At 36.2% G+C, this 23,485-nt stretch overlaps 1 protein-coding gene across 6 annotated transcripts in view; it reads right to left on the reverse strand.

Moving 5' to 3' along the window:
• The window catches only part of CBFB (core-binding factor subunit beta), a 101,221-nt gene that overhangs the window by 36,593 nt on the left and 41,143 nt on the right, over positions 1-23,485 (reverse strand). For all 6 annotated transcript variants that reach the window (XM_020989405.2, XM_020989406.2, XM_020989408.2 and 3 more), the window contains exon 4: positions 4,891-5,007. In XM_020989405.2, the coding sequence (XP_020845064.1) occupies positions 4,891-5,007 (117 nt within the window). The remainder of the gene's footprint in view (positions 1-4,890; positions 5,008-23,485) is intronic.

Consider the following 23,485-nt stretch of genomic DNA (forward strand, 5'->3'; position numbering starts at 1 on the left):
TCTTCTCTAACATTATTACTTCCATCTTTTGTTATATTTGCCAATTTGCAGGGTATGAGGTGAAACCTTAGGCTTGTGTTGATCTGCATTTTTCTTATTAGTGATTTAGAGTATTCATTCATGTGGTGGTTAATAGTATGTAATTCTTCATTTAAAAATTCTTTGTTCATATCCTTTGACCACTTATCTATTGGGGAATGGCTTTTGGTTTCATATAAATCTGTCACTTGTTTATATATCTTGGAAACCAAATCCTTATCAGAGAAATTTAATGCTTCCCTTCTTATTCTAGGTCCATTAATTTTGTTTGCACAGAAGCCTTTCAGTTTCACATAATCAAAGCTATCTATCTAATCTTTTCTAAGCACCTCTAGTCCTTGTTTGGTTAAGGAAGTATCTACTATCCACAGCTGTAAGAGCTGCTTCTCTTCTAATTTTTTAAATGTATGATCTTTAGTATTAAGGTGACATGTCCATTTAGAATGGATGATAAAATATGTCTAAGCCTAATTTCTCAAGTCTGTATTTTCACTGGTTTTCCCTCACCCCTGCTACACCTGGCTTCCTTGAAGTCTCAGCTAAAATTCCACCTTTTGTAAGACCTCTCATTATACAGCTTAATATTGCTTAATATTAATGCCTTCCTCCTGATATTTTCTCCAGTATATCTTGTATCTATCTTGTTTGCACACAGCTTTTGCATGTTGTCTCTTCCATTAGGATGTTGGCTTGTTGAGAGCAGGGATTTTTTGCTCTTTTTTTGGCTCCTCAGTGCTTATCACAGTGCCAAGCACAGAGCAGGTACTTAATGCTTGTTAACTTGTGGTGAGGAATGAACCTTAGAAATTTTATTTTTAAAAATTTTTTATTTATTCACTTATCTCCTTTATTGTTTTTTTCTTTTTTCTTCTTAATTTATTTTTAGTTTTTAACAATCACTTCCACACACTTTTGAGTTTTAATTTTTTTCCCCCTCCTCTGATATAGGCTCTACATATACATTCCTATTAACTACTTCCACATTAGTCATGTTGTAAGGTGGAATTAGAACCAACAGGAGGAACCACAAGAAAGAGGAAACAAAACAAAAGAAAAAAAAGGGGCAAATAGTATGCTTCAATCTGCATTCAAACTCCATAGTTCTTTCTCTGCATGTGGAAAGCATTTTTTATCATGAGACTTTTGATCACTTCACTCAGCATCAGTCCATACAAGTCTTTCCAGGTTTTTCTGAAGTTTGCCTGCTCATCATTTCTTATAGCACAATAGTATTCCATTACATTCATATACCACAACTTGTTCAGTCATTCCCCAACTGATGGGCATCCCCTCAATTTCCAATTCCTTTGAAAATTTTTTTTTTTAAATTTCGAATTCTTTGCCACCACAGAAAGAGCTGCTATAAATATTTTCGTACATGTGGATCCTTTTCCCATTTGTATGATGTCTTTGAGATACTGCCCTAGAAATGCTATTGCTGGGTCAAAGGGTATGCACATTTTTATAGCCCTTTGGGCATAGTTCCAAAATGGTTAGATCATTTCACAACTCAACAAACAATGCATTAGTGTTCCAATTTTCCCACATCTTCTTCAACATTTATCTTTTCCCTTTTTTATCATATTAGCCAATCAGGTAGGTGTGAGGTGGTACCTCAGAGCTGTTTCAATCTGCATCTCTCTAATCAACAGTGATTTAGAGCATTTTTTTATATGACTATAGATGGCTTTAATTTTTTCATCGGAAAACTGCCTGTTCACAACCTTTGACCATTCATCAACTGGGGAATGACTTGCATTCTTATAAATTTGACTTAGTTCTCTATATATTTTAGAAATGAGGCCCTTACCAAAGAAACTGCTTGTAAAAATTCTTTCCCAGTTTTCTGCTTCCCTCCTAATCTTGGTTGCATTGGCTTTGTTTGTGCAAAAACTTTTCAATTTAATGTAATCAAAATTATCCATTTTGCATTTCATAATGTTCTCTATCTCCTGTTTGGTCATGAATTCTTCCGTTCTCCATAAATCTGATAGGTAAACTATTCCTTGCTCTCTCAGTTTCCTTACAGTATCAGCCTTCATATTTAAATCATGAACCCATTTTGACTTTATTTTGGTATATGGTGTAAGATTTTGGTCTATGCCTAGTTTCTGCCATACCATTTTCCAGTTTTCTCAGCAGTTTTTGTCAAATAGTGAGTTCTTATCCCAGAAGCTGGGGTCTTTGGGTTTATCAAATAGTAGATTACTATAGTCATTGACTACTGTGTCTTGCATACCTAACCGATTCCACTGATCCACCACTCTATTTTTCAGCCAGTACCAAGTAGTTTTGATGATTGCTGCTTTATAATACAATTTAAGATCTGGGAACGGCCAAGCCACCTTCCCTAGCATTTTTTTTCATTAGTTCCCTTGATATTCTGGACCTTTTGTTATTCCAAATGAATCTTGTTATTATTTTTTCTAGCTCTATAAAATAATTTTTTGGTAGTTTGATTGGTATGGCACTGAATAAGTAAATTAGCTTAGGTAGAATTGTCATTTTTTATTATATTAACTCAGCCTACCCATAAGCAACTGACGTTTTTCCAATTATTTAGATCTTTATTTGTGTGCAAAGTGTTTTGTAATTGTGTTCTATAGTAACTTTAAATGGAATTTCTCTTTCTATCTCAGTGCTGTTGGGTTTTGTTGGTAATATATAGAAATGCTGATGATTTATATGGGCTTATTTTATAGCCTGCAAATTTGCTAAAGACCTTAGAAATTTTAAATGACCACATACACACATGTTCTTATAATTTCAAATTGCAAGGGCTGAAATTTGAAATCAAAGAATTATGTGAGTAAAACAAAAGGATAGGCTGCCCACAGGACAGAAGGGCAGATAACTGTCAGACAAAGCTGACTGTTCCACTAGTATCCCCGTAACATCAAGAAAAACTGAGGACGAACTCCCAGCATGGGATGAAATTTTGTGAGAGCACACACAGTGTGGGCAGGTATGGATCGGTTTCAATCTACATTGTTACAGGGCCCATCTACCCACATATAGCACAGCTCCACTTGAATATGGAGCAAATCTTGGAAATACCCTGAGCTGTGCTTAGGCTCTAATGCTCAATGAAATACCTTTTCTTCTTAAGGGATAAACTCAAGGCATTCTCTCTATCTAAATTTTGCTCTCTCCTGACCTCTACCATGTTTGGGACAAAACAAGCACAATAAATGTTTGCACTGCATAATTAGTGACTTTGCATTATCATCTTAATTTATCTGATCATTCTTGTTTGATTAAGTGTCTTCTACCTAAGGGATGACAGATACAAATGGCTGTATTTTTTGCATATAATTAAAAATCTGAACTACATTTTTTATAGCTACATAAAATGTCATCTTTCTTTAAATTCATCACTATTAAATCATAAAGAACAATTATTGTGTATTTTTTTTTAAGAAGAATGCAGATATGGCTAATTATTCTTGTGGAAATATTAAATAGATAAAACCTTAAGGATTTCACCAGTTTTTAAAAATTAGTTTTATTTTTGATAGGAAGTTTCTCACATGGAGAATAGTACTGAGGCAGATACAGAAGACATGAAAATATTAAATTGTCCATTTTAATATTTTTTTAAAGATTTTAATTTTTTTAAGATTACAAAGCAAATAAGCAGACTCAGACCAGAACTGGGGTCTAAAAACTTCATTTATTTCATTATTTTTATTTTTTTTGCTGGGCAACTGGGGTTAAGTGACTCTCCCAGGGTCACACACCTAGTAGGTGTCAAGTATCTGGTCTGAGTGCAGATTTGAACTCAGGTCCTCCTGTCTCCAGGGTTGATGCTCTATCTACTGCACCACCCAGCTGTCCCCCCCCATTTATTTTATTTTTTAAAAAATATTTTATCCATTTTGATCAGCTAAGATCTGCTTTCTCCCCTCGCTCTAATCCCTCCTCCCCAAATGAGAAAACAAGGAGAAAAGAAAACATTACAAACATGTATAGTTAATTAAAACAAATTTCCATTGTCCACATTCCCTTTCTCCCCATATTAACTGTCTCATTCTACATTTTAAGTCCTTTACCTTGCTATCAGGAGGTATTATTTTTTATCATTAATCTTCCGAAAAACCTGGCTGGTCATTATGCTGATAAGAGTCCAGCATAACAGTATTCCATCACATTTATATATCATAATTCATTCAGCCATTCCCCACTTTATGGTCATTTTCTCAGATTCCCATCCCTTGCCACCTCAAAAAAGTTATAAATATTTTTGTACACTTTTTCAGCTTGTTTTGCTTAGGACTAATCTCTCCCTTAATCTCTTCTTTCTCTAATCGCCCCCCCCAACCCCTGCCCCCTTTCCTCTCCTATATCCCGGTTTGCTGAAAGGTCTTTCTGTACGTGTGTGTGTGTGTATGTGTGTGTATTTGTTCTTCCTTATTTTGATCAGTTCAGATAAAAATAAAAACTTTTAATGTTTATACCACTGAACATGGCACAAGCCAAACAATACCACACATTTGTACAACATTTTAGGGTTTTGCAAAGTAATAATAAAATAATTACTCACCTTTACATGGTACTCCTAAGTTTACAAAGTGCTATCCCTATAATGAATTATCTTGTGAAGAGGGTAGGGCAAATATTATCTCCATTTTATAGATAAGGAAACTAAACTGAGGTTTAGAGAGTGGTTAATACGCTTGCAGATGGTCACATAACAACTATATCAGTGCTACAGTTCAATTCTAGGTGTCTCCAAGTACAGTGTTTTTTCCCCCATTATACCATTATGTTGAGACTGAAGTCATAAGAACAAAATTTAAAATAAACATAACAATAACAATCAACTTCTGGCTAGGTCTGAAAAGACCCTACCTGGGCTCGTTCTTCATCAAATTCCAAGCAACCCATACCATCCAGTCTCTGTAGATCAATCCAGCCTTTCCAGATAACACAAACTCCATTTAGAATCATTGGAGCCTTTAAATATACCTGAAACACAGTTCAACAGAAAGCAGCAATGAAAACACAAAAACTCTACCACATACTTAAAGGTCAAAGAATTAACATTAAAGGAAAATCTCCATTTTTTTTTTTAGGGCTGAGGGGAGAAAAATAAGGTAACAAACAAGTCTGTAAGAATTGTGAAACAGTATGTAACCTCAGTTTCTTGACCAAATTTCAATCTAGGTTAATTTTGTTATCCTATTTTTCTTGGTTACAACTTCAACAGTTATCTGATATCAAATAACATATTAGACTAGGATTATAGTCAAATGGTATTTTTTGCCAAACATTAAATTAACATGTGGCTGTTGCCCTATCTATAGGCTACAGACACATCAGTCAAAATTAATGAAAGTTCTTTAAATTAAAGTCAAACTATTTGTAAAGCCTTTCTTGATCACTCCAATTGTTAGTGCTTTCTTTCTTTGCAAATTATCTTATATTTAACCTGTGCATATCCTGTATCTGCCAGCAGAAAATGATTTACTTTAGGGCAGAGACTGTTTTTCATTTCTATCATTTCTCTGTTACAGCTAACACAGTGTCTCCCAATTTAACTAGATTTTAGATTTTGCAAGAAATTTTAAAAGCCTTTCTCTACCAAATGCTAAACATTAGGACACAAATCAAGAAAAGCTTAATCAAATATCTAGTAATATAAATAAAATCACAATGGAACAAAAATTTAGCATAATCTCTTACAAAAGGGTAAGGTAAAAACATAAACAGCTGAGATCAATTCCTCAAACTCCCAAAGAATTTAGTTTTTTTTTTTTTTTAAACTTCAGATTCTGGGAAGGAAGACAAGAAAACACACAATACTGAATATTCAATAAACAGCCCAAATAAAAACAGAGCTCCCAGAAAATGCTGCAGGATTGGTACAGATATTTTATTCCAACTTCCTACACCTTCTATGCACTACTTAAAAGTCTTTCTTCCATGCTTTGTTGTATTACTGAAGCAAACTTGGATTCCCTGTAGGCTGTGCTTAAATTCTAGCAGAGTCCAAGTAAGATGGAACCACTAAATCCCAATACCAGGGACAGACTGTGTGCCTGTGCCTAAATGACCATGCCTAGTTAATCATGGACATACCTGGTTCATCACCAGAAGACTGGCCACCAGGGAATGAATGTTTTCGTTTTCTAGCTGCAGTATACTATTAAGTATGTAAAAATGAGAAACAACACTTAGCCCTGTGCAGGTTCCCTTCCACCTAACACAATTACAGTGGTAGAAAAGGGAGCAAAAGGTGCTTAAAATATCTATCAACTATTACTGTAAAGTGGGAAATAAAATTTAGAATGTTTACTCTGAAATCACTGAACAGGCTCACTAGATTATATGTAATAAGGCTTAAGTTTGATTAATTTCAAGGAAATCATCAACAAAGGTTGAAATGAAAAATATTTACTGGTTATCTAGAAAACCTCATTTTCTGATACATTAGGATGAACATTAAGATTTAACTGCATATGGTTTTTTCTTTTTAAAAATTAATTTATTTTTAGTTTTCAACAATCACTTTCATACTGTTTTGCATTTTAAATTTTCTCCCCCTCCTTTGTCACCTCCCTCCCTAAGATGGCATACAATCTGATACAGGCTCTACATATACATTTTTTTTTAAGTTTTTAAAAATTTTATATGATTTGATTCTTATTTCTATTTTTTGTTTTTAATTATATATTAAATTTATCACAGTAGTTCTTTTTTTAAAAAATTTTATATAAATTTATTTATTTTTAGTTTTCAATATTCACTTCCACAAGTTTTGAGTTCCAAATTTCTCACCCCTCCCCCCCCACCCCAAGATGGCATGCATTCTGAATATCCCTTCCTCTGGTCTGCCTTCTCTTCTATCTCTCCCCCCTCCCTTCTCTTATCCCCTTCCCCTTCTATTTTCCTGTACAGCAGGATAGACTTCTGTACCCCATTTCCTGTATTTCTTATTTCCCAGTAGCATGTGAAAACATTTTTTTTAAAACATGTGTTTTTAAAACTTTGAGTTCCAAATTTTCTCCTCTTCCTCCTCCCCACCCACCCTCATTGAAAAGGCAAGCAACTCAATATAGGTTGTACATGTGCAGTTATGCAAAACACTTCCTTAGTAGACATGTGAAAAAGCTAACTCTATTTCCCTTAATCCTATCCTGACCTCCCATTTATTCTATTCTTTCTTTTGACCCTGTCCCTCCTCAAAAGTATTTGCTTCTGATTACCCTCTTTCCCAATCTGCCCTCCTCTCTATCATCTCCGTGCTCTCTTGTCCCCTTCTCCCCCTATTTTCCTGTAGGGTAAGATAGCTTTCCATACTCAATTGAATGTGTATGTTATTCTCTCCTTAAGCCAAATCCTATGAGAATAAGATTCACTCATTCCCTCTCACCTTCCCCTGTCTCCCCTCCACTGTGAGAGACTTTTCTGCTTTTTTCTTGTGAGATAATTTACCCCATTCTACCTCTCCCTTTCTTCTTCCAGTATCATCCTTTGTCATCCCTTAATTTTATTCTTCAGATTCTTCAGATAAGGCCCCTTAATCTTCAACTCACCCTGTGTCCTCTATCTATCTATCTATACATACATACAATTTATTTCCTTCAACTACCCTAATACTGACAAAGTTCTCATGAGTTACAAATATCATCTTTCCATGCAGGAATGTAAACAGTTCAATCTTAATAAGTCTCTTATGATTTCTCTTTCCTGTTTACCTCTTCATGTTCCACTGGAGTCCTGTATTTGAAAGTCAAATTTTCTGTTTAGCTCTGGTCTTTTCATCAGGAATGCTTGAAAGTCCTCTATTTCACTGAATAACCATTTTTTCCCCTGAAGGATTAGACTCAGTTTTGCTGGGTAGGTGATTCTTGGTTGTAATCCTATCTCCTTTGCCCTCCGGAATATTATATTCCATGCCCTGCGGTCCTTTAATGTATAAGCTGCTAAACCTTGTGTTATCCTGATTGTGTTTCCACAGTACTTGAATTGTTTCCTTCTGGCAGCTTGTAATATTTTCTCCTTGACCTGGGAACTCTGGAATTTGGCTACAATATTCCTAGGAGTTTTCCTTTGGGGATCTCTTTCAGGAGGAGATCTGTGGATTCTTTCAATTTCTATTTTGCCCTCTGGTTCTAATATATCAGGGCAGTTTTCCTTGATAATTTCTTGAAAGATGATGTCTAGGCTCTTTTTTTGATCATGGCTTTCAGATAGTCCAATAATTTTTAAATTCTCTCTCCTGGATCTATTTTCCAGGTCAGTTGTTTTTCCAATGAGATATTTCACATTGTTTTCTAATTTTTCATTCTTTTGGATTTGTTTTACAGTGTCTTGATTTCTCATAAAGTCACTGTCTTCCAATTGCTCTATTCTAATTTTTAAGGAAGTATTTTCTTCAGTAATCTTTTGGACTTCCTTTTCCATTTGGCCAATTTTTTTTTTAGGGCATTTTTCTCCTCATTGGCTTTTTGGACCTCTTTTGCCATTTGGGTAGGCTATTTTTAAGGTGTTATTTTCTTCAGTATTTTTTTGGGTCTCCTTTAGCAAGCTGTTGACTTGTTTTTCATGATTTTCTTGCATCACTCTCATTTCTCTTCCCAGTTTTTCCTCTACTTCCCTTACTTGCTTCTCAAAATCCCTTTTGAGCTCTTCCAAGGCCTGGGACTGATTCATATTTTTCTTGGAGGCTTTGGATGTAGGAGCTTTGATTTTGTTGTCTTCTTCTGGTTGTATATTTTGATCTTTTTCACCAAAGTAAGATAATATAGTCTGACTCTTTTTGCGCTGCTTGCTCATGATCCTGGCCAATTACTTGAGTTTTAAACTCTTTGTTAAGGTAAGAGTCTACTTCCAATGTGGAGAGTGTACTGTCCCAAGCTTCAGGGGTTTGTGTAGCTGTTTTCAGAGATACTTGTAGGGACCTGTAAATTTTCAGTTCTTCCAAGGTGGTATAAGGGGTGAGGTGTTTACTCCTTTCCTGGCCTGTGACCACAAGTATTCCTTTCTGTCCCATAACTGTGAGGAGGGATTCCTCTCCACAGCCACTACAAGCTCCACCACGCCAGTGCTCCTCCTCACCCCAGCACTGCTGCCCAGAACTGTGACCCAGATCCACACACGGGCAAAGCAAGAGATTCCTGCCTCAGCACTGGCAAAGAGATCCCTGCAGTCCCTCTCTGATCAGCCACTGGATTCCGCCTCAGTCTGTGGGCCGGAAGCTTGGGAAGCAGCTGCCCCCCCCCCCACCTGCCCTGGCCATGCTCTTGGGGAATGGAGCTGAAACCCTGCCTTCCTCTCTGACCACTGACAGAAACAGACTTTTCCCACTGACCTTCTAAGTTGTCTTTGGCATTCGTGGATTGAGGAGTCTGGAAACCTCCACAGCTGCCCACAATTCAGTCCTCTAAGGCCTGCTCCAGGTTTGCTGCGGCCTGAGCGCCCACGCCGTGCTGCGCTCCCAGCCTGGCATGATACACCTTTCTGATCAATCACCCAGGTTGTCTTGGGCTGGAAATTTGTTTCACTCTGTCTTTTTGTGGGTTCTGCTGCTTCAGAATTTGTTTAGAGCCATTTTTTATGAGTATTTGGAAAGGTTTGGGGGAGAGCTCAAGCAAGTCACTGCTTTCACTCTGCCATCTTGGCTCCGCCCCCTCTACACATACATTCTTATTAAACATATTTTCTTATTAGTCATGTTGTAAGGATGAATTACAACCAACAGGAGGAACCACAAGAAAAAAACAAAAAAAGAAAAAAAAGAAGAAAAAAAGAGCAAATAGTATGCTTTAATCTACATTCAAACTCCATAGTTCTTTCTCTGGATGTGGAAAACATTTTTCATCATGAGACTTTTGGAAATGTCTTAGATCTTGCATTGCTGAGAAGAGCTAAGTCTATCAAAGTTAGTCATTGCACAATGCAGCTGTTACTGTGTACAACATTCTCCTCTGGTTCTGATCACTTCACTCAGCATCAGTCCATACAAGTCTTTCCAGGTTCTTCTGAAGTTTGCCTGCTCATCATTTCTTATAGCACAATAGTATTCCATTACATTCATATACCACAACTTGTTCAGCCATTTCCCAATTGATGGGCATTCTCTCAATTTCCAATTCTTTGCCACCACAGAAAAGAAATATTTTTGTATGTGTAGGTCCTTTTCCCATTTGTATCATCTCTTTGGGACACAGTCCTAGAAGTGCTATTGCTGAGTCAAAGTGCAGTTTTTTTTTTCCTAAAAAGATACAGTAATCACCCCACCACACACTTCTAAGACACAGCCTCTCCAAAGACGCTGGTTTTTGACAGATACCAAGCCAATACCTAAAGCCTTTCCTGCTTAATACAAACTGCTAGAGATTGTGCTTTACTAGCAGAACCTTTAAGAATCTATGAGTCAGGGCAGCTAGGTGGCACAGTGAATAGAGAGCACCAGCCTTGGAGTCAGGAGGACCCGAGTTCACATCCAGCCTCAGATATGAGCTGTGTGCTCTTGGAGAAGAAACTTAACCCCAACTCCCTCCAAAAAAAAAATCTATGAGTCTTTTTTGGGACCAAATTTGATCATTAAAATGAAAGTTTTCAGGTTCATTATTATTATTATTTTTTGTCTGTAAGAACATTCTTTCCATTTATAGTGGATAATCTATATTATTTTCCTGGCCCAGCTTACTTCATTTTGAATCATATATAAATATAATAAATAAAATAAACAATATAAATATAGAAAATTTTGCCAAGGCTTCTCTGTATTCTTCATTTCTTTATTTCTTATGGTACAATAATGCTCCATAGCATTCAAGTACTATAGTTTATTCTGTCATTTCCTAGTTGATGAGCAACTACTTTGTTTCTCTGTTCTTTACTGCTACAAAAAGTGGGGCTATAAATATTTTGGTGTATATGAGCTCTTCTTTTTTTAATTATTTACCCCCTTGGAGAATATTCCTAGCAATGGGATTTCTGAGTCAATTTGAAGAGGTATTTTAGTGGCTTTCTTATTAGCATAATTCCAAATTGCTTTTCAGAATGATTAGTACAATTCACAGCTCTATCAACAGTGCAGTGTGCCTCCCTTTCCACAACTTCTCCAACGCAGTTCCCAATTAGCTAGGTATGAAGTATTGTTTTAATTTGCATTTGTATTATTAGTAATTTGGGGCTATCTTTCCTACTGATTGTTAGTCATATGCAATTCTTCTTTTGTGAACTATTTGTTGCCATCATTTGACCACTTATTCACTGGGGAATGTTTCATCCTAATTTTTGTTAGTTCCTATACACATACATGCTGGGTATCAGGCCTTTCTCTGAGATACTGAATACAAAGATGCTTCCCCCAAATAACAACATCCCTGTTATTCCAGTAATATTTTAGTTTCTTTAATTCTGCTCACACAAAAATATTTTTTAATGTTTTTAATGTCATGTAACTGAAGTTTTCTAAATCACTTTTTGTGATCTCTATTCTCCCCCTTCTTCCCTACCCTTTATTCGGTTAAGAATTTTCCCCTGTCCTAGCTGTGAAAGGTATGTGATCTGATTCTCTTCTAATTTTGTTATGGTATGACTTTTAATATTCAGACTGAACATCCATTTAAAGTTTGAGGTATATAATGTAAGAAGTTGGTCTAAACCTAATTTCTGGCAGACTGACAGGGGAAAAAAAATCATTAAGTGCTTAGTATTTATGTACCAGGTACTGTACTAAGTACTAATGTACCACTGGAGGATACAAATACAAGCAAGACAGACCCTGCTCTCAAATAGTTTCCATTCTAATAAGGGAAGACAACACATGAAGGAGAGACAGAGCTAGGAGGGAAGATGTACTTTAGAAATAGATGAGAATGATTACACATGTATAAACTCTATCAGACTGCCTACTTTCTCAAGGGGGGAAAGGAAGGGAGGGAGGAAGGGATAGAATTTGCGACTCAAACTCAAAATGTTTAAAAAATTGTTTTAACATGTAATTAGGGGAAAATAAAATAAATACTAAAAAAAACCAGATGAGATTAAAAAAATTTCAACTACATAAAGTTAAAAGAATTTTATGTGAACAAAATCAATGCTATTAAGATTATTGCCAAATGAGGAAAAATATTTGCATTAAACAAACATGGTTTGGAAGTCTAGGAAGCAAAAAGAGGGCCAGAAGGGGAAATGAAAGCAAGCCTGGGATCCTCCACAATTTGGAGGTTTCAGGAGGAATTCACCAATGGTAGAAGGGAGCAAATTATAGCATCAAGAACATGCACAAATCAACATCCTATGGGTAGAGCTGTGAAAGCAATCAATCAATTAATCAATAAGCATTTATTAAGCACTTGCTATGTGCTAAAAGCACGGGGGAATTCACAGAGAGACAAAAGATAGTCCCTACCCTCACAGAAGTTACAATCTATTCTTCTGGAAATACTTTGGAACCATACAATAAAAGTCACTACACTGCTCGTAACCTTCAACTGAGGGATCCCACTACTAGGTATCTATGCCAATGAGGTCAAAGACAGAAGAAAGTTCCCATCTCTATAAAAATACTGAATGTTGTATTTTTGTGTGTGGCAACAACAAAGAAACACAAACCTGGAATCAAAGTGGGTAATGACTGACCAGGAAGTAGCTAAACAAACTGTAGAATATAAATGTAATGCAATGATTCTACTGGTATAGTACATTAATAAAACATAGGAAACTACAAATAAGAGGAAGTCAGAGAAACTGGAAGACTTCTATAAACTGACACCAAAGTCATCAGAATCATGAGAACAATATGTAAAATACCTATAATTATATCAATGAAAAGAACACTAAATGAAATTTAATGCAGAACAACTGTAATGGCTCAAATTGGCCCTGGAGAAGAACTAAGAAGATACTCCTCTCCTGGTAGACACGTGGGGGACTGTAGGTAGAGAATGCTGCAAACATTGCCAGACAATGTGTTGGTTAGTTTTGCTCAGCTATTTTTCTTTGTTACAAGGGAGGATTACTTTGTGTGTTGAAGTGGTACCAGTAGTAAAATCTGAAAATTACTGTGCTAGGAAAAAAAACACTAGAGGCATTAATAAAACTTATTTTAAGAAAAGAAATTGGGGTCCATGAACACTACCAAGAAACAGTGAAGAGGGACTAGTAGAGATACTAATTCACTAAACATTATTGTTGAATTGTTCCAACTACTTAATATTGATTACTGGCTACAAAACTGGAGAAGTTTCATTTTGTTACCATATTACTATAGGTGCCTTATTAAAACTTTCCTTGATCAAGTTTTTACTGTTTATATAATAATTCAATAATGCCAGAAAGTATAAAAATATCTGCTTTAACATATTTATAACTTGACTAATTTTCTTTATTTACCCATACCAAATGTATAATCTTTGTTTTGTACAAGTTCTGGTGCCATATCAATGGAAGATAAGATTGCATTCATTACTTTATGTAACTGTGTAACTAAGAATTATGTTTTTTTAGGCAAAAGCTAAAAATTATGACTTAAAGCCAGAAGGGACTTGGGGTAAAACCATGTAGTGCCATCCCTTCTCTTCTTGTATAGGTTGGGAAAGAGAATCTCAAGAGCTGTGCCTTGCCCAGAATCACTAAGGTAGTCAGAAGCAAAGTTGGCATTTGAACTCAGCTCTTTTGACTCCAAATCCAATGCTCTTTCCAGCCTCAACACACCAGCTTCATTGAGTTCAGAAGGCTTTTCACATAGGAGTTTCATACAGCCGGCTGTTAAGGTTTAGTTAATTTAAATTTTACTGATAAAATGTGATAACTGTAAATACTGAGGAAAATTACCCTCAAAATGCTACTGAATAAAATCTGTGTTTGGCTGGTGCTAATTGTTTGCACACATTTATGCTAGTCCTTTTTCCTTACTATACAAAATTACTTTTCCTGTCAAAAGATCCAATAAACCCTATCAATACAATGTCCTTATTTCAGGGAAAGAAATATAAGACTTTATTTCTTCTCCCATTTGACTAAGGGAAATCGTCTGCAGTTATAGCTGAAACCGTTTAACCACATATTTCCTTCTGTTCAGATAAGTGCTAGTTCCCTCCTCTACCATTCGGAGCATAAAACTGAATACACACACACACACACACACACACACACACATATGTATGTACGGATGTATGTGTTTATGTTGGTCAGTCCTGTCCAACTCTTTGTGATGCCACAGAGATCTATACACATGCATCTTTAGTATTTGCTGACTATGTTTCTGCCTTAACAACTTCATATTCTACCCCACAAAAAAAATCATCTTCCATATATCATACAAATATAATAAAGAATAATCCATTCTCTTTCAGTTCTTAGACCTTTCTCTTTTTCACAGAAAGGAAACCAAAGCTCAATAGCAGCATGGTGCTTGCATACTGATGGCTGTAACAGTGCCTCTCTCTGGTAGCACTAATAAACTACTTTGTATTGATTTTTAATAATGTTCTGATACTCTCTATTTTGGTGTGGGTATTCCTTCCACTGACACACATACCAATCCCACTACAACTTAAGAGATAATCTTTGAGTAGTTGTGGCTAAAAAATTTACCCTACAACCAAAGTGATGTTAAATTCTTGGTGCCAACTTCAGCTGGACTGGCTCTCACACAAGAGACAGATACACAGCTCACAGCCAGGTCCACATACACTTTTCAGCTTGGTATACCACCTTGCTCCTAGCTTGTGCCCCACTGGCGTGTCTTTCCAGAACTCAGGGTCACTTCTATATCCCAAAGAGGTTACTGAAGGAGGACTTTGGTGAATTGACTTAATTAGAATTCCTATGTTTCTTCTTTGTTTTTTGCCTTTTTTAGGCAATTGGAGTTAAATGACTTGCCCAGGGTCACACAGCTAGTAAGTGTTAAGTGTTTGGTCTGAGGCCAAATTTGAGCTCAGGTCCTCCTGATTTCAGGGCTGGTGCTCTATCCACTGTGCCACCTAGCTGCCCAAATTCCTATGTTTCTTTACTCCCAGTAAACTCCCTAAGTTCAACAACACTGATTTTTAAAAACTACTTTTATATGAGGATGACAAAATTGGTTTTCAGATGTCCCAGTGTGGTGGCTAGAGGAGCAGACATGAATACAGAAAGGGGTCATGATTCTGTCACCCTGGGAAGCTCCCTTCATCAATCCATGAAATCACAATCTAGATGATGACTTAGCCAAAGTCCAAGGAAGTTGCTAGAGTAACAACGCTAAGTGAATGTATCCAGAGTAACTACACAGACACTATGTGGGGGAGGGGAGAGTAGATGAATCCAGGTTTTCTGATTCTAAGCCCAGTTCCCTTCACAGTAATAATATAGAATCCTACATTCAAATGAATGCAGCCATGTGGAATTTTCAAAGTAAATTCTTGGTACCTTTATATGCTAATGAAAATAAACTCTGTAAGTAATTGAGTAGGGAAACTACTGTCTCTTGATGATTTGGCATTTTCTCTTGTAATTTCTTAATTTCATTTAAAGCTAACAAAGATTTATTTTTCACTGAAACATAAATATATTTCATTTGAGAGTTTGAAAAGAAGCAGTTTATTAGATTATATACTCATTCCATTGTCTTTCTAGAACAAATAAATATTATAACTACAACTCATTCCATAAGGTAAGGGTTTCAACTTGCAAAGACTGTCTAACTAGCTCAGCACCACAGAAAAACAAAAACAATAATCTAACTTTTTAACTGATTTTATTGCCAAGGAATGTGTTTTTGAAGCACCATAGGAAATCAAAGAAACATGGATTGTCACTTAACAAACTGTGTTTTCTTTATTTTGCCTTTAGGAAATAACCACTGCCATCACTGATATGGTAGAAGGTCAGGTCCTTTCTTCTCATGTCTTGCAGAGAATGCCTGGCACCTGGCAGCCTTTGAAGGCTTCAGCTGAAATGAACTGAATATAGCCCTTTCAAGTTTGTGAAGCACTTCTCATACAAGATCTCATTTGATCCTCAAAGTACTCCTGGGAGACAAGTGTAATAGAGACGATAATTCAGTTCACAGAGGAAGAAACTGAGGCTCAGAGAAGTTAAGAGATTTCTTATAGTCACATAGTTGTTAAGTTTCATGAGGCAGCATTTGAATCCAGGACTTTCTGACTATAAATCATAGATTAGTGATGGAAGGAGCCATAGGGATCATCTATTCTAATTGCCTTATTCGATAGGTGAGGACACTAAGGCCCAGAGAGGGGTAGGCCAATGCCACACAGGGAAGGAAGTGGTCAAGTTCAAATCTTTCCATTACCCAGGCTGCCTCCTGTTGCCTAGCACTCAACCCACCTCTCCAGGATTCTACTCAAGATGCAGCACAAGTTGTGTTATCTGTTGCTCTACTAATTATCACCGGGCATTTTTAATGTAAATTTTACTCTAGATTACACAAGCACTGCCCTGTCAGTTTTCATGCTATTTGTAGAATCCATCACTCTTGTAGCAAAGAGTGTATTTTAAAAACATAAAACATATTTTCAAATAAAGTTCATTTTTCACTCAGATCCTTCCCTAATATACTCCCACATCCATATCTATAGGTAAAGATGCAAGCCTCAGGCCAAAACCCAATAAAGTTCATTAACATTAAGACCATGTAAGAAAATAAAGCAAGTAAGCATCAGTGGACAAAGAAAACAAATGAGAACCTTAGAGGAAGCAACCAAAAAATTATCTTTTATATACGGAAATTAATCTAACTGTAAACAATTACTTAAGGGAAGGTGACCTAGCCACTACAGATCTGAAACTGTATTATAAAGCAGCAATCATCAAAACTACTTGGTCTGGCTAAGAAATAGAATGGTGGATCAGTGGAATAGGTTAGGCACACAAGATACAGTAATCAATGACTACAGTAATCTACTACTACCCAAAGACCCCAGCTTCTGGAATAAGAGCTCACTATCTGACAAAAACTGCTGGGAAAACTGGAAAATGCTATGGCAGAAACTAGGCATCGACCAACATCTTACAACCAAGATAAGGTACATGATTTAGACATAAAGGGTGATACCATAAGCAAATTAGGACAGCAAGCAATAGTTTACTGTTAGATTTATGAAGAAGGGAAGAATTTGTGACCAAATAAGAGATAGAGAACATTCTGAACTGCAAAATGGATGATTTTGATTACATTAAATTAAAAAGGTTTTGTACAAACAAAGCCAATGCAACCAAGACTAGAAGGGAAGCAGAAAGCTGGGAAACAATTAAAAAAAAAGTTAAAATGTGTAATCTTTATTCTGACATTCAGATACATTAAAAATTATCTTTTCAGTAAATAAAACTAACTGCAACATTTTAGCTGCAATTGGCTTTTGAGGATAAAGCATATACACCTGTTCCAGTTGGTTTATTGCACATCATGAAGTACAGTAATATCATATATTATTCTCCATTCATAAAGTGTACCGGGAATATTTATTTCCTACCACCATATATATTTTCCATAAACAAAAGTGGGAAACAATTTTTAAAGCCAGTTTCTCCGATAAAGACCTCATTTCTAAACTATACAGAGAAGAGAGTCAAATTTATTAGAATACAAGCCATTCCCCAACTGATATATGGCGAAAGGATATGAACAGTCAGTTTTCAGATGAAGAAATTAAAGCTTTCTATAGTCATATGAAAAAATGCTCTAAATCATTACTGATTAGAGAAAGCAAATTAAAACCACTCTAAAGTACCACTTCATACCTACCTGATTGGCTAATATGATAAAAAAGGAAAATGATAAATGTTGGAGAAGATATGGGGAAATGGGAACACTAATGCATTGTTGGTGGAGTTGTGAAATGATCCAACCATCTTTTTTCACCTGACCTTCTACCATAGGTGGCGGTTATTTCCTGAAGGCAGAATACAGAAAACACAAATTTTGTTAAGCGACAACCCATGTTTCTTTGATTTCCTATGGTGCTTCAAAAACACATTCCTTGGCAATAAAAATCAGTCAGTTAAAAAGTTAAATTATTGTTTTTCTGTGGTGCTGAGCTAGTTAGACAGTCTTTGCAAGTTGAAACCCTTACCTTATGGAATAAGTTGTAGTTAAAATATTCAATTGTTCTAGAAAGACAATGGAATGAGTATATCATCTAATAAACTGCTTCTTTTCAAACTCTCAAATGATGAAGGTGAAAGAGTAACTTGGAGTCAAAGTACCTGTTGCAAGGAAGGGAGTTCCACACACTCATCTAAGCAATTTGGAACTATGCCCAAAAGACCATAAAACTGTGCATACCGTTTTATCAAGCAATATTACTACTAGGTCTGTATCTCAAACAGATCATAAAAAACAGAAAAGGATCCATGTGTACAAAAATATTTATAGCAGCTCTTTTTGTGGTGGCAAAGAACTGTCGAAATTGAGGGAATGCTTATCAATTGGGGAATGGTTGAACAATTGAGGTATACAAATGTAATGGAATATTATTGTCTTATAAAAGATGATGAGCAGGCAGACTTCAGAAAAATCTGGAAAGACTTACATGAACTGATGTGGAATAAAGTGAGCAGAACCAGAACATTGTACACGATAACAGCAACACTATACAAAAATCAACTTTGATAGACTTAGCTCTTCTCAGCAATACAATGATCTAAGACAACTGCAAAAGACTCACAATGGAAAATGCTATCCAAATCCAGAGAAAGAACTACAGACTCTGAATGCAGATCAAAGCACACTATTTTCTCTTTCTTGTGGTTTTCCCTTTTGTTCTGATTCTTCTTTCACAACATGACTAACGTAGAAATAGGTTTAATATGATTGTACATGTATAGCTTATCAGACTGCATGCCATCTTGGGGTGGGGGTGGAGATTTTGAACTCAAAAACTTATAAAATTGAACGTTAAAAATGAAAAATAAATAAAAGATAAAAAAATAAAGTTACTTATGCAAGTTTAGTTGGTTGAATATTAGTTGGTTCAATATTAGAATGTTAATAAATCATTTAACAACAAAATACTTATAGAACACTACATCAGGCTTGTAATACTGTACAAGATACAATGAAAAGGTTAAGACATAGTCATTGCCCCATAAAATCTGACCGTGAATACAGACGAATAATCACAGAATATCAGAGGCTAGAGGGACTGTTGAGTTAAATGCCTACAATTTACTGATGAGGAAACTGAGACCCAGAGAGGAATAAAATCTTATTCAAAGTCACAGAACTAGTTAGTGGCAAAGTCAGGATTAGAAACTAGGTACCCAGAGATCAATGTTCTTTCACATTATTTGTGATTTCACTGGTCTGAGTATTTGCTTTATGCTTGCAAATTTCAGCACCCTTATGACTTGGTTGTAGGAAGTCATTAATATTTATTCACCAATGTCTATATGCAAGACATAGTGATAGGGGAATGCAAGGACAAATATTTCTTGACTTTAAAGATCTATTAAAGGAGATAGGACCTACACAAAACTCAAATACATGGCACAATATGACAAGTTTTTGGCAGCTAGATGGAGCCATGGATAGAGTGCTGAGCCTGGAGTTAGGAAGACTTGAGTTCAAATGTGGCCTCAAGACACTTACTAGCTGTATGACCCTGGGCAAGTTTCCTCATCTGTAAAACAAGCTGGAACAGGAAATGGCAAACCACTCTAGTATCTATGCCCAGAAAATCCCAAATGGGGTCACGAAGAGTCAGACACAACTAAACAACATGACAAGTTTCATAAATATGGTACAAAGTGTTATAGTTAATTTAGGAGGAAAGAGTCTATAGTTTTGAAGGTAGTAAATGTGCAGTGATTGTGAGACATGTAGGAAAAATAGGACAGTTAAAAATATAGGGCAGTTATACAAATATGACTTGGTCAGGGCTAGAGATGGAGATTTGGAAGTCATTAGTAATAAGTTCTGATGAGAACACATGAGTTCTCTGTGGTCGAGAGCATGGAACAGAACAGAGAGGTGAGGACAGAACATTGGAAGAGAAGTATAAGGAGAGGGAAGAGGGAAGGGTCAAGTAAAGGAGACAAAGAATGTTCAGAAAGGCACAAGGAAAACCAAGATACTGCAGAGCCATACAATATAAGAGAAAAAACAATCTTGAAGCAGAGTGGTCACCTATCACAAATGCCACAATGAGGTCAAGTAATATTTGTTGTTGTTTAGTTGTTCTGTGTCCAACCTTCTGTGATCCCATTTGGGGTTTTCATGTCAAAGATACTGGAGTAGTTTGCTATTTCCCTCTCCAGCTCATTTTACAGATGAGGAAACTGAGGCAAACAGAGTTAAGTGACTTGCCCAAAGTCACAGAGCTGCTAAGTGCCTAACACTGGATTTGAACTCAGATGCTCCTGATTTCAGGCCTGATGCTCTATCCACTGTGGCACCAAATTGCTCAAGTAACACAAGGACACAGATAGGGTAGATTTGGTAGTAAGATCACTGCTGACATTTAAGAGAATGGTTTCTGAAGAATGGTGGGAGTGAGGGTGGGGGGTGGTGTAGAAGCCAGATTACTAGGAGTTTAAAAGATGTAGGCCTTCTTAATGAAGAGAAAGGGAGAGGCCACAGATTCCAGGAATTTGGCAGAAAAGGGGAAGGAAGAAATTAGGTAGTAGATAGAAGGGGCCATTCAGGTCCAACAAAGCTTTTTTTAAAATTAATTTATTTTGATTTATCAACAATCACTTCCATAAGCTTTTAAGTTTTAAATTTTTCTCCCCCTCCCTCCTCACCTCCTTCTCCAAGACAGCATGCAATATGATATAGGCTATACATATACATTCCTATTAAACATATTTTCACATTAGTGATGTTATAAGGAAGAATCAGAACCAACAGGAGGTACCATAAGAAAGAGGAAACAAAATAAAACAGAAGAAAAAAAATAGCGAATAGTATGCTTCAATCTGCATTCAAACTCCATAGTTCTTTCTCTGGATGTGGATAGCATTTTACATCATGAGAATTTTGGAGATCCTTGCATTGCTAAGAAAGGCTAAGTCTATCAAAGTTAGTCATCGCACAATGTAGCTGTTACTATGTACAACACTCTCCTGGTTCTGATCACTTCACTCAGCATCAGTCCATATAAGTCTTTCCAGGTTTTTCTGAAGTTTGCCTGCTCATCATTTCTTATAGCACAATAGTATTCCATTACATTCATATACCACAACTTGTTCTGCCATTCCCCAATTGATGGGCATTCTCTCAATTTCCAATTCTTTGCTACCACAGAAAATAAATATTTTTGACATGTGGGTCCTTTTCCCATTTGTATGATCTCTTTAGGGTACAGCCCTAGAAATGCTATTGCTGGGTCAAAGGGTATGCCCTTTGGGCATAGTTCCAAATTGCTCTCCAAAATGATTGGATCAGTTCCACCACCAACAATGCGTTAGTGTTCCAATTTTCCCACATCATCTCTGACATTTATCATTTTCCTGTTCTGTCATACCGGCCAGTCTGATAGGTGTGATGTGGTACCTCAGAGTTGTTTTGATTTGCATTTCTCTAATCAACAGTGATTTAGAGCATTTTTTCATATGACTACAGATGACTTTAATTTCTTTATCTGAAAACTGCCTACTCATAATGCTTTGACCATTTATCAATTGGGGAATAACTTGTATTCGTATAAACTTGACTTAATTCTCTACATATTTTAGAAATGAGGGGCAGCTAGATGGCACAGTGGATAGAGCACCGGCCCTGAAGTCAGGAGGACTTGAGTTCAAATCCGGCCTTAAACCAAACACTTGACACATACTAGCTGTGTGACCCTGGGCAAGTCACTTAACCCCAAATGCCTCAAAAGTAAAGAAAAAAAAGAAAGAAAGAAAGGAAGAAAAAAGAAAAAAAAAGAAACAAGGCCCTTATCAGAGACACTGATTGTTGGTTGTAAAAATTCTTTCCCAATTTTCTACTTTCCTTCTAATCTTGGTTACATTGGCTTGAACAAAGCTTTTCAAGAAGGGAATTTGTTGTTATTATTCTTTAGTCTTTTTAGTTGTGTCTGACTCTTCCATTTGAACTCAGGAAGATGAGTCTTCCTGACTCCAGGTTTAGTACTCTATCCTCTGTGCTGGGCAATTGCCCCAAAAGATAAAGGGCTGTTTTATTCTATGACACATGGGGAAATCCCAGATGAGGAAACTCCCTCTATCAATGCAGACTGGTATCTTCTTGGCAACTTACAGTCTTAAGAAAACTGTCCAAAGCAGCTGTTTCAAAATCTCCCAGCAAAATCCTGAATCAGATTAAGACGTAACTGGGAAATGTTTAACAAAATAAGTAAAAATACAACATAGATATTGTTAATTTGTGGTTTTTAAAGTCAATATGTGGTCAGAAGGATGTTTCTATTTGAGTTTCACACCACTGGACTTGAGTATTGAAAGGTTAAGTGACTTCACAATATGTGTCAGAGGTAACATAAAAAGGAGAAAAGAAGGAATGAAATATTCAACAGTAAATCAAATACACGAAGGTAAATGAGAAAATGTCATATTTTACTGGTTAGGAAGACTATTAAGACATAATTCTGATTTTTTCATAACTAGAGAGGATTAGTATCAGAATATTATATTTCTTTAATCTCAACCTCAAATGGCAAATTTGTAGTCATCACTCAGCTACTAAATAGCAATATGACATTGGGAAGATTATTTTGGGCCTCAGTTTTCTCATCTGTAAAATGAAGGTTGGATAGATGATCTTTAAAGTTTTCTTCTATCACCAAAGTTCTATGACTAATATAATTATTCCCCCCAAAATCTAGTACATACATTATGGTAAAAAGTTTTACATGCTACATCATGTAAAATTCTTATACAATTAGCAAATGCAAAGGATTGGATTTCACATATAAATGAATATCTCAAAATCAGAAAAGAGTCAATGTTGCAGGGATTATGGAAAGGCAGGGACACTAATAAACTGTTGGCAGAGATATAAATTGGACCAACCATTCCGGAAAGCAATTTGGAATTATGCTAGGAAAATAAGTAGGTGTCTATACTATTCAAACTAGAGACTACTGCTAGGAATAAACTCCAAGTATGTTAAAGACAAAAATAAAAGTCCTATATACACAAAAAAATATTTCATTGCAGCATTTTTTTCTAGTAGCAAAAAAGTGGAAATAAAGTTGATTATGATAAATTGTAACATCTGAACAAACTGTGGTACATGAATGTAATGGAATACTACTGTGCAGTAGGAAATGCACATGAAGAATTAGGTAAGTTTGAGAAGACTCATCAACTGCTTATTAGCCATTTTGAATTGGTTGTGCCATAGGCATCTCAAACTCCCCATGTCCAAACAGAACTCATTATCTGTCTCCTACAAACTGTCCCCTCTTCTGAATTTCTTTCCACAACCTCTGAATCAGCTACAGCTCCTCCTTCTCCCTTACCCACACAGCCAATCAGTTGCCAGATCTTGAGAAGAAGCCTGATAGAGGCAAAA

This window comes from Phascolarctos cinereus, unplaced genomic scaffold (assembly GCF_003287225.1).
Source record: "Phascolarctos cinereus isolate Bilbo 61053 unplaced genomic scaffold, phaCin_HiC Scaffold_2;HRSCAF=192, whole genome shotgun sequence".
In the NCBI taxonomy this organism is placed as follows: Eukaryota; Metazoa; Chordata; class Mammalia; order Diprotodontia; family Phascolarctidae; genus Phascolarctos; species Phascolarctos cinereus.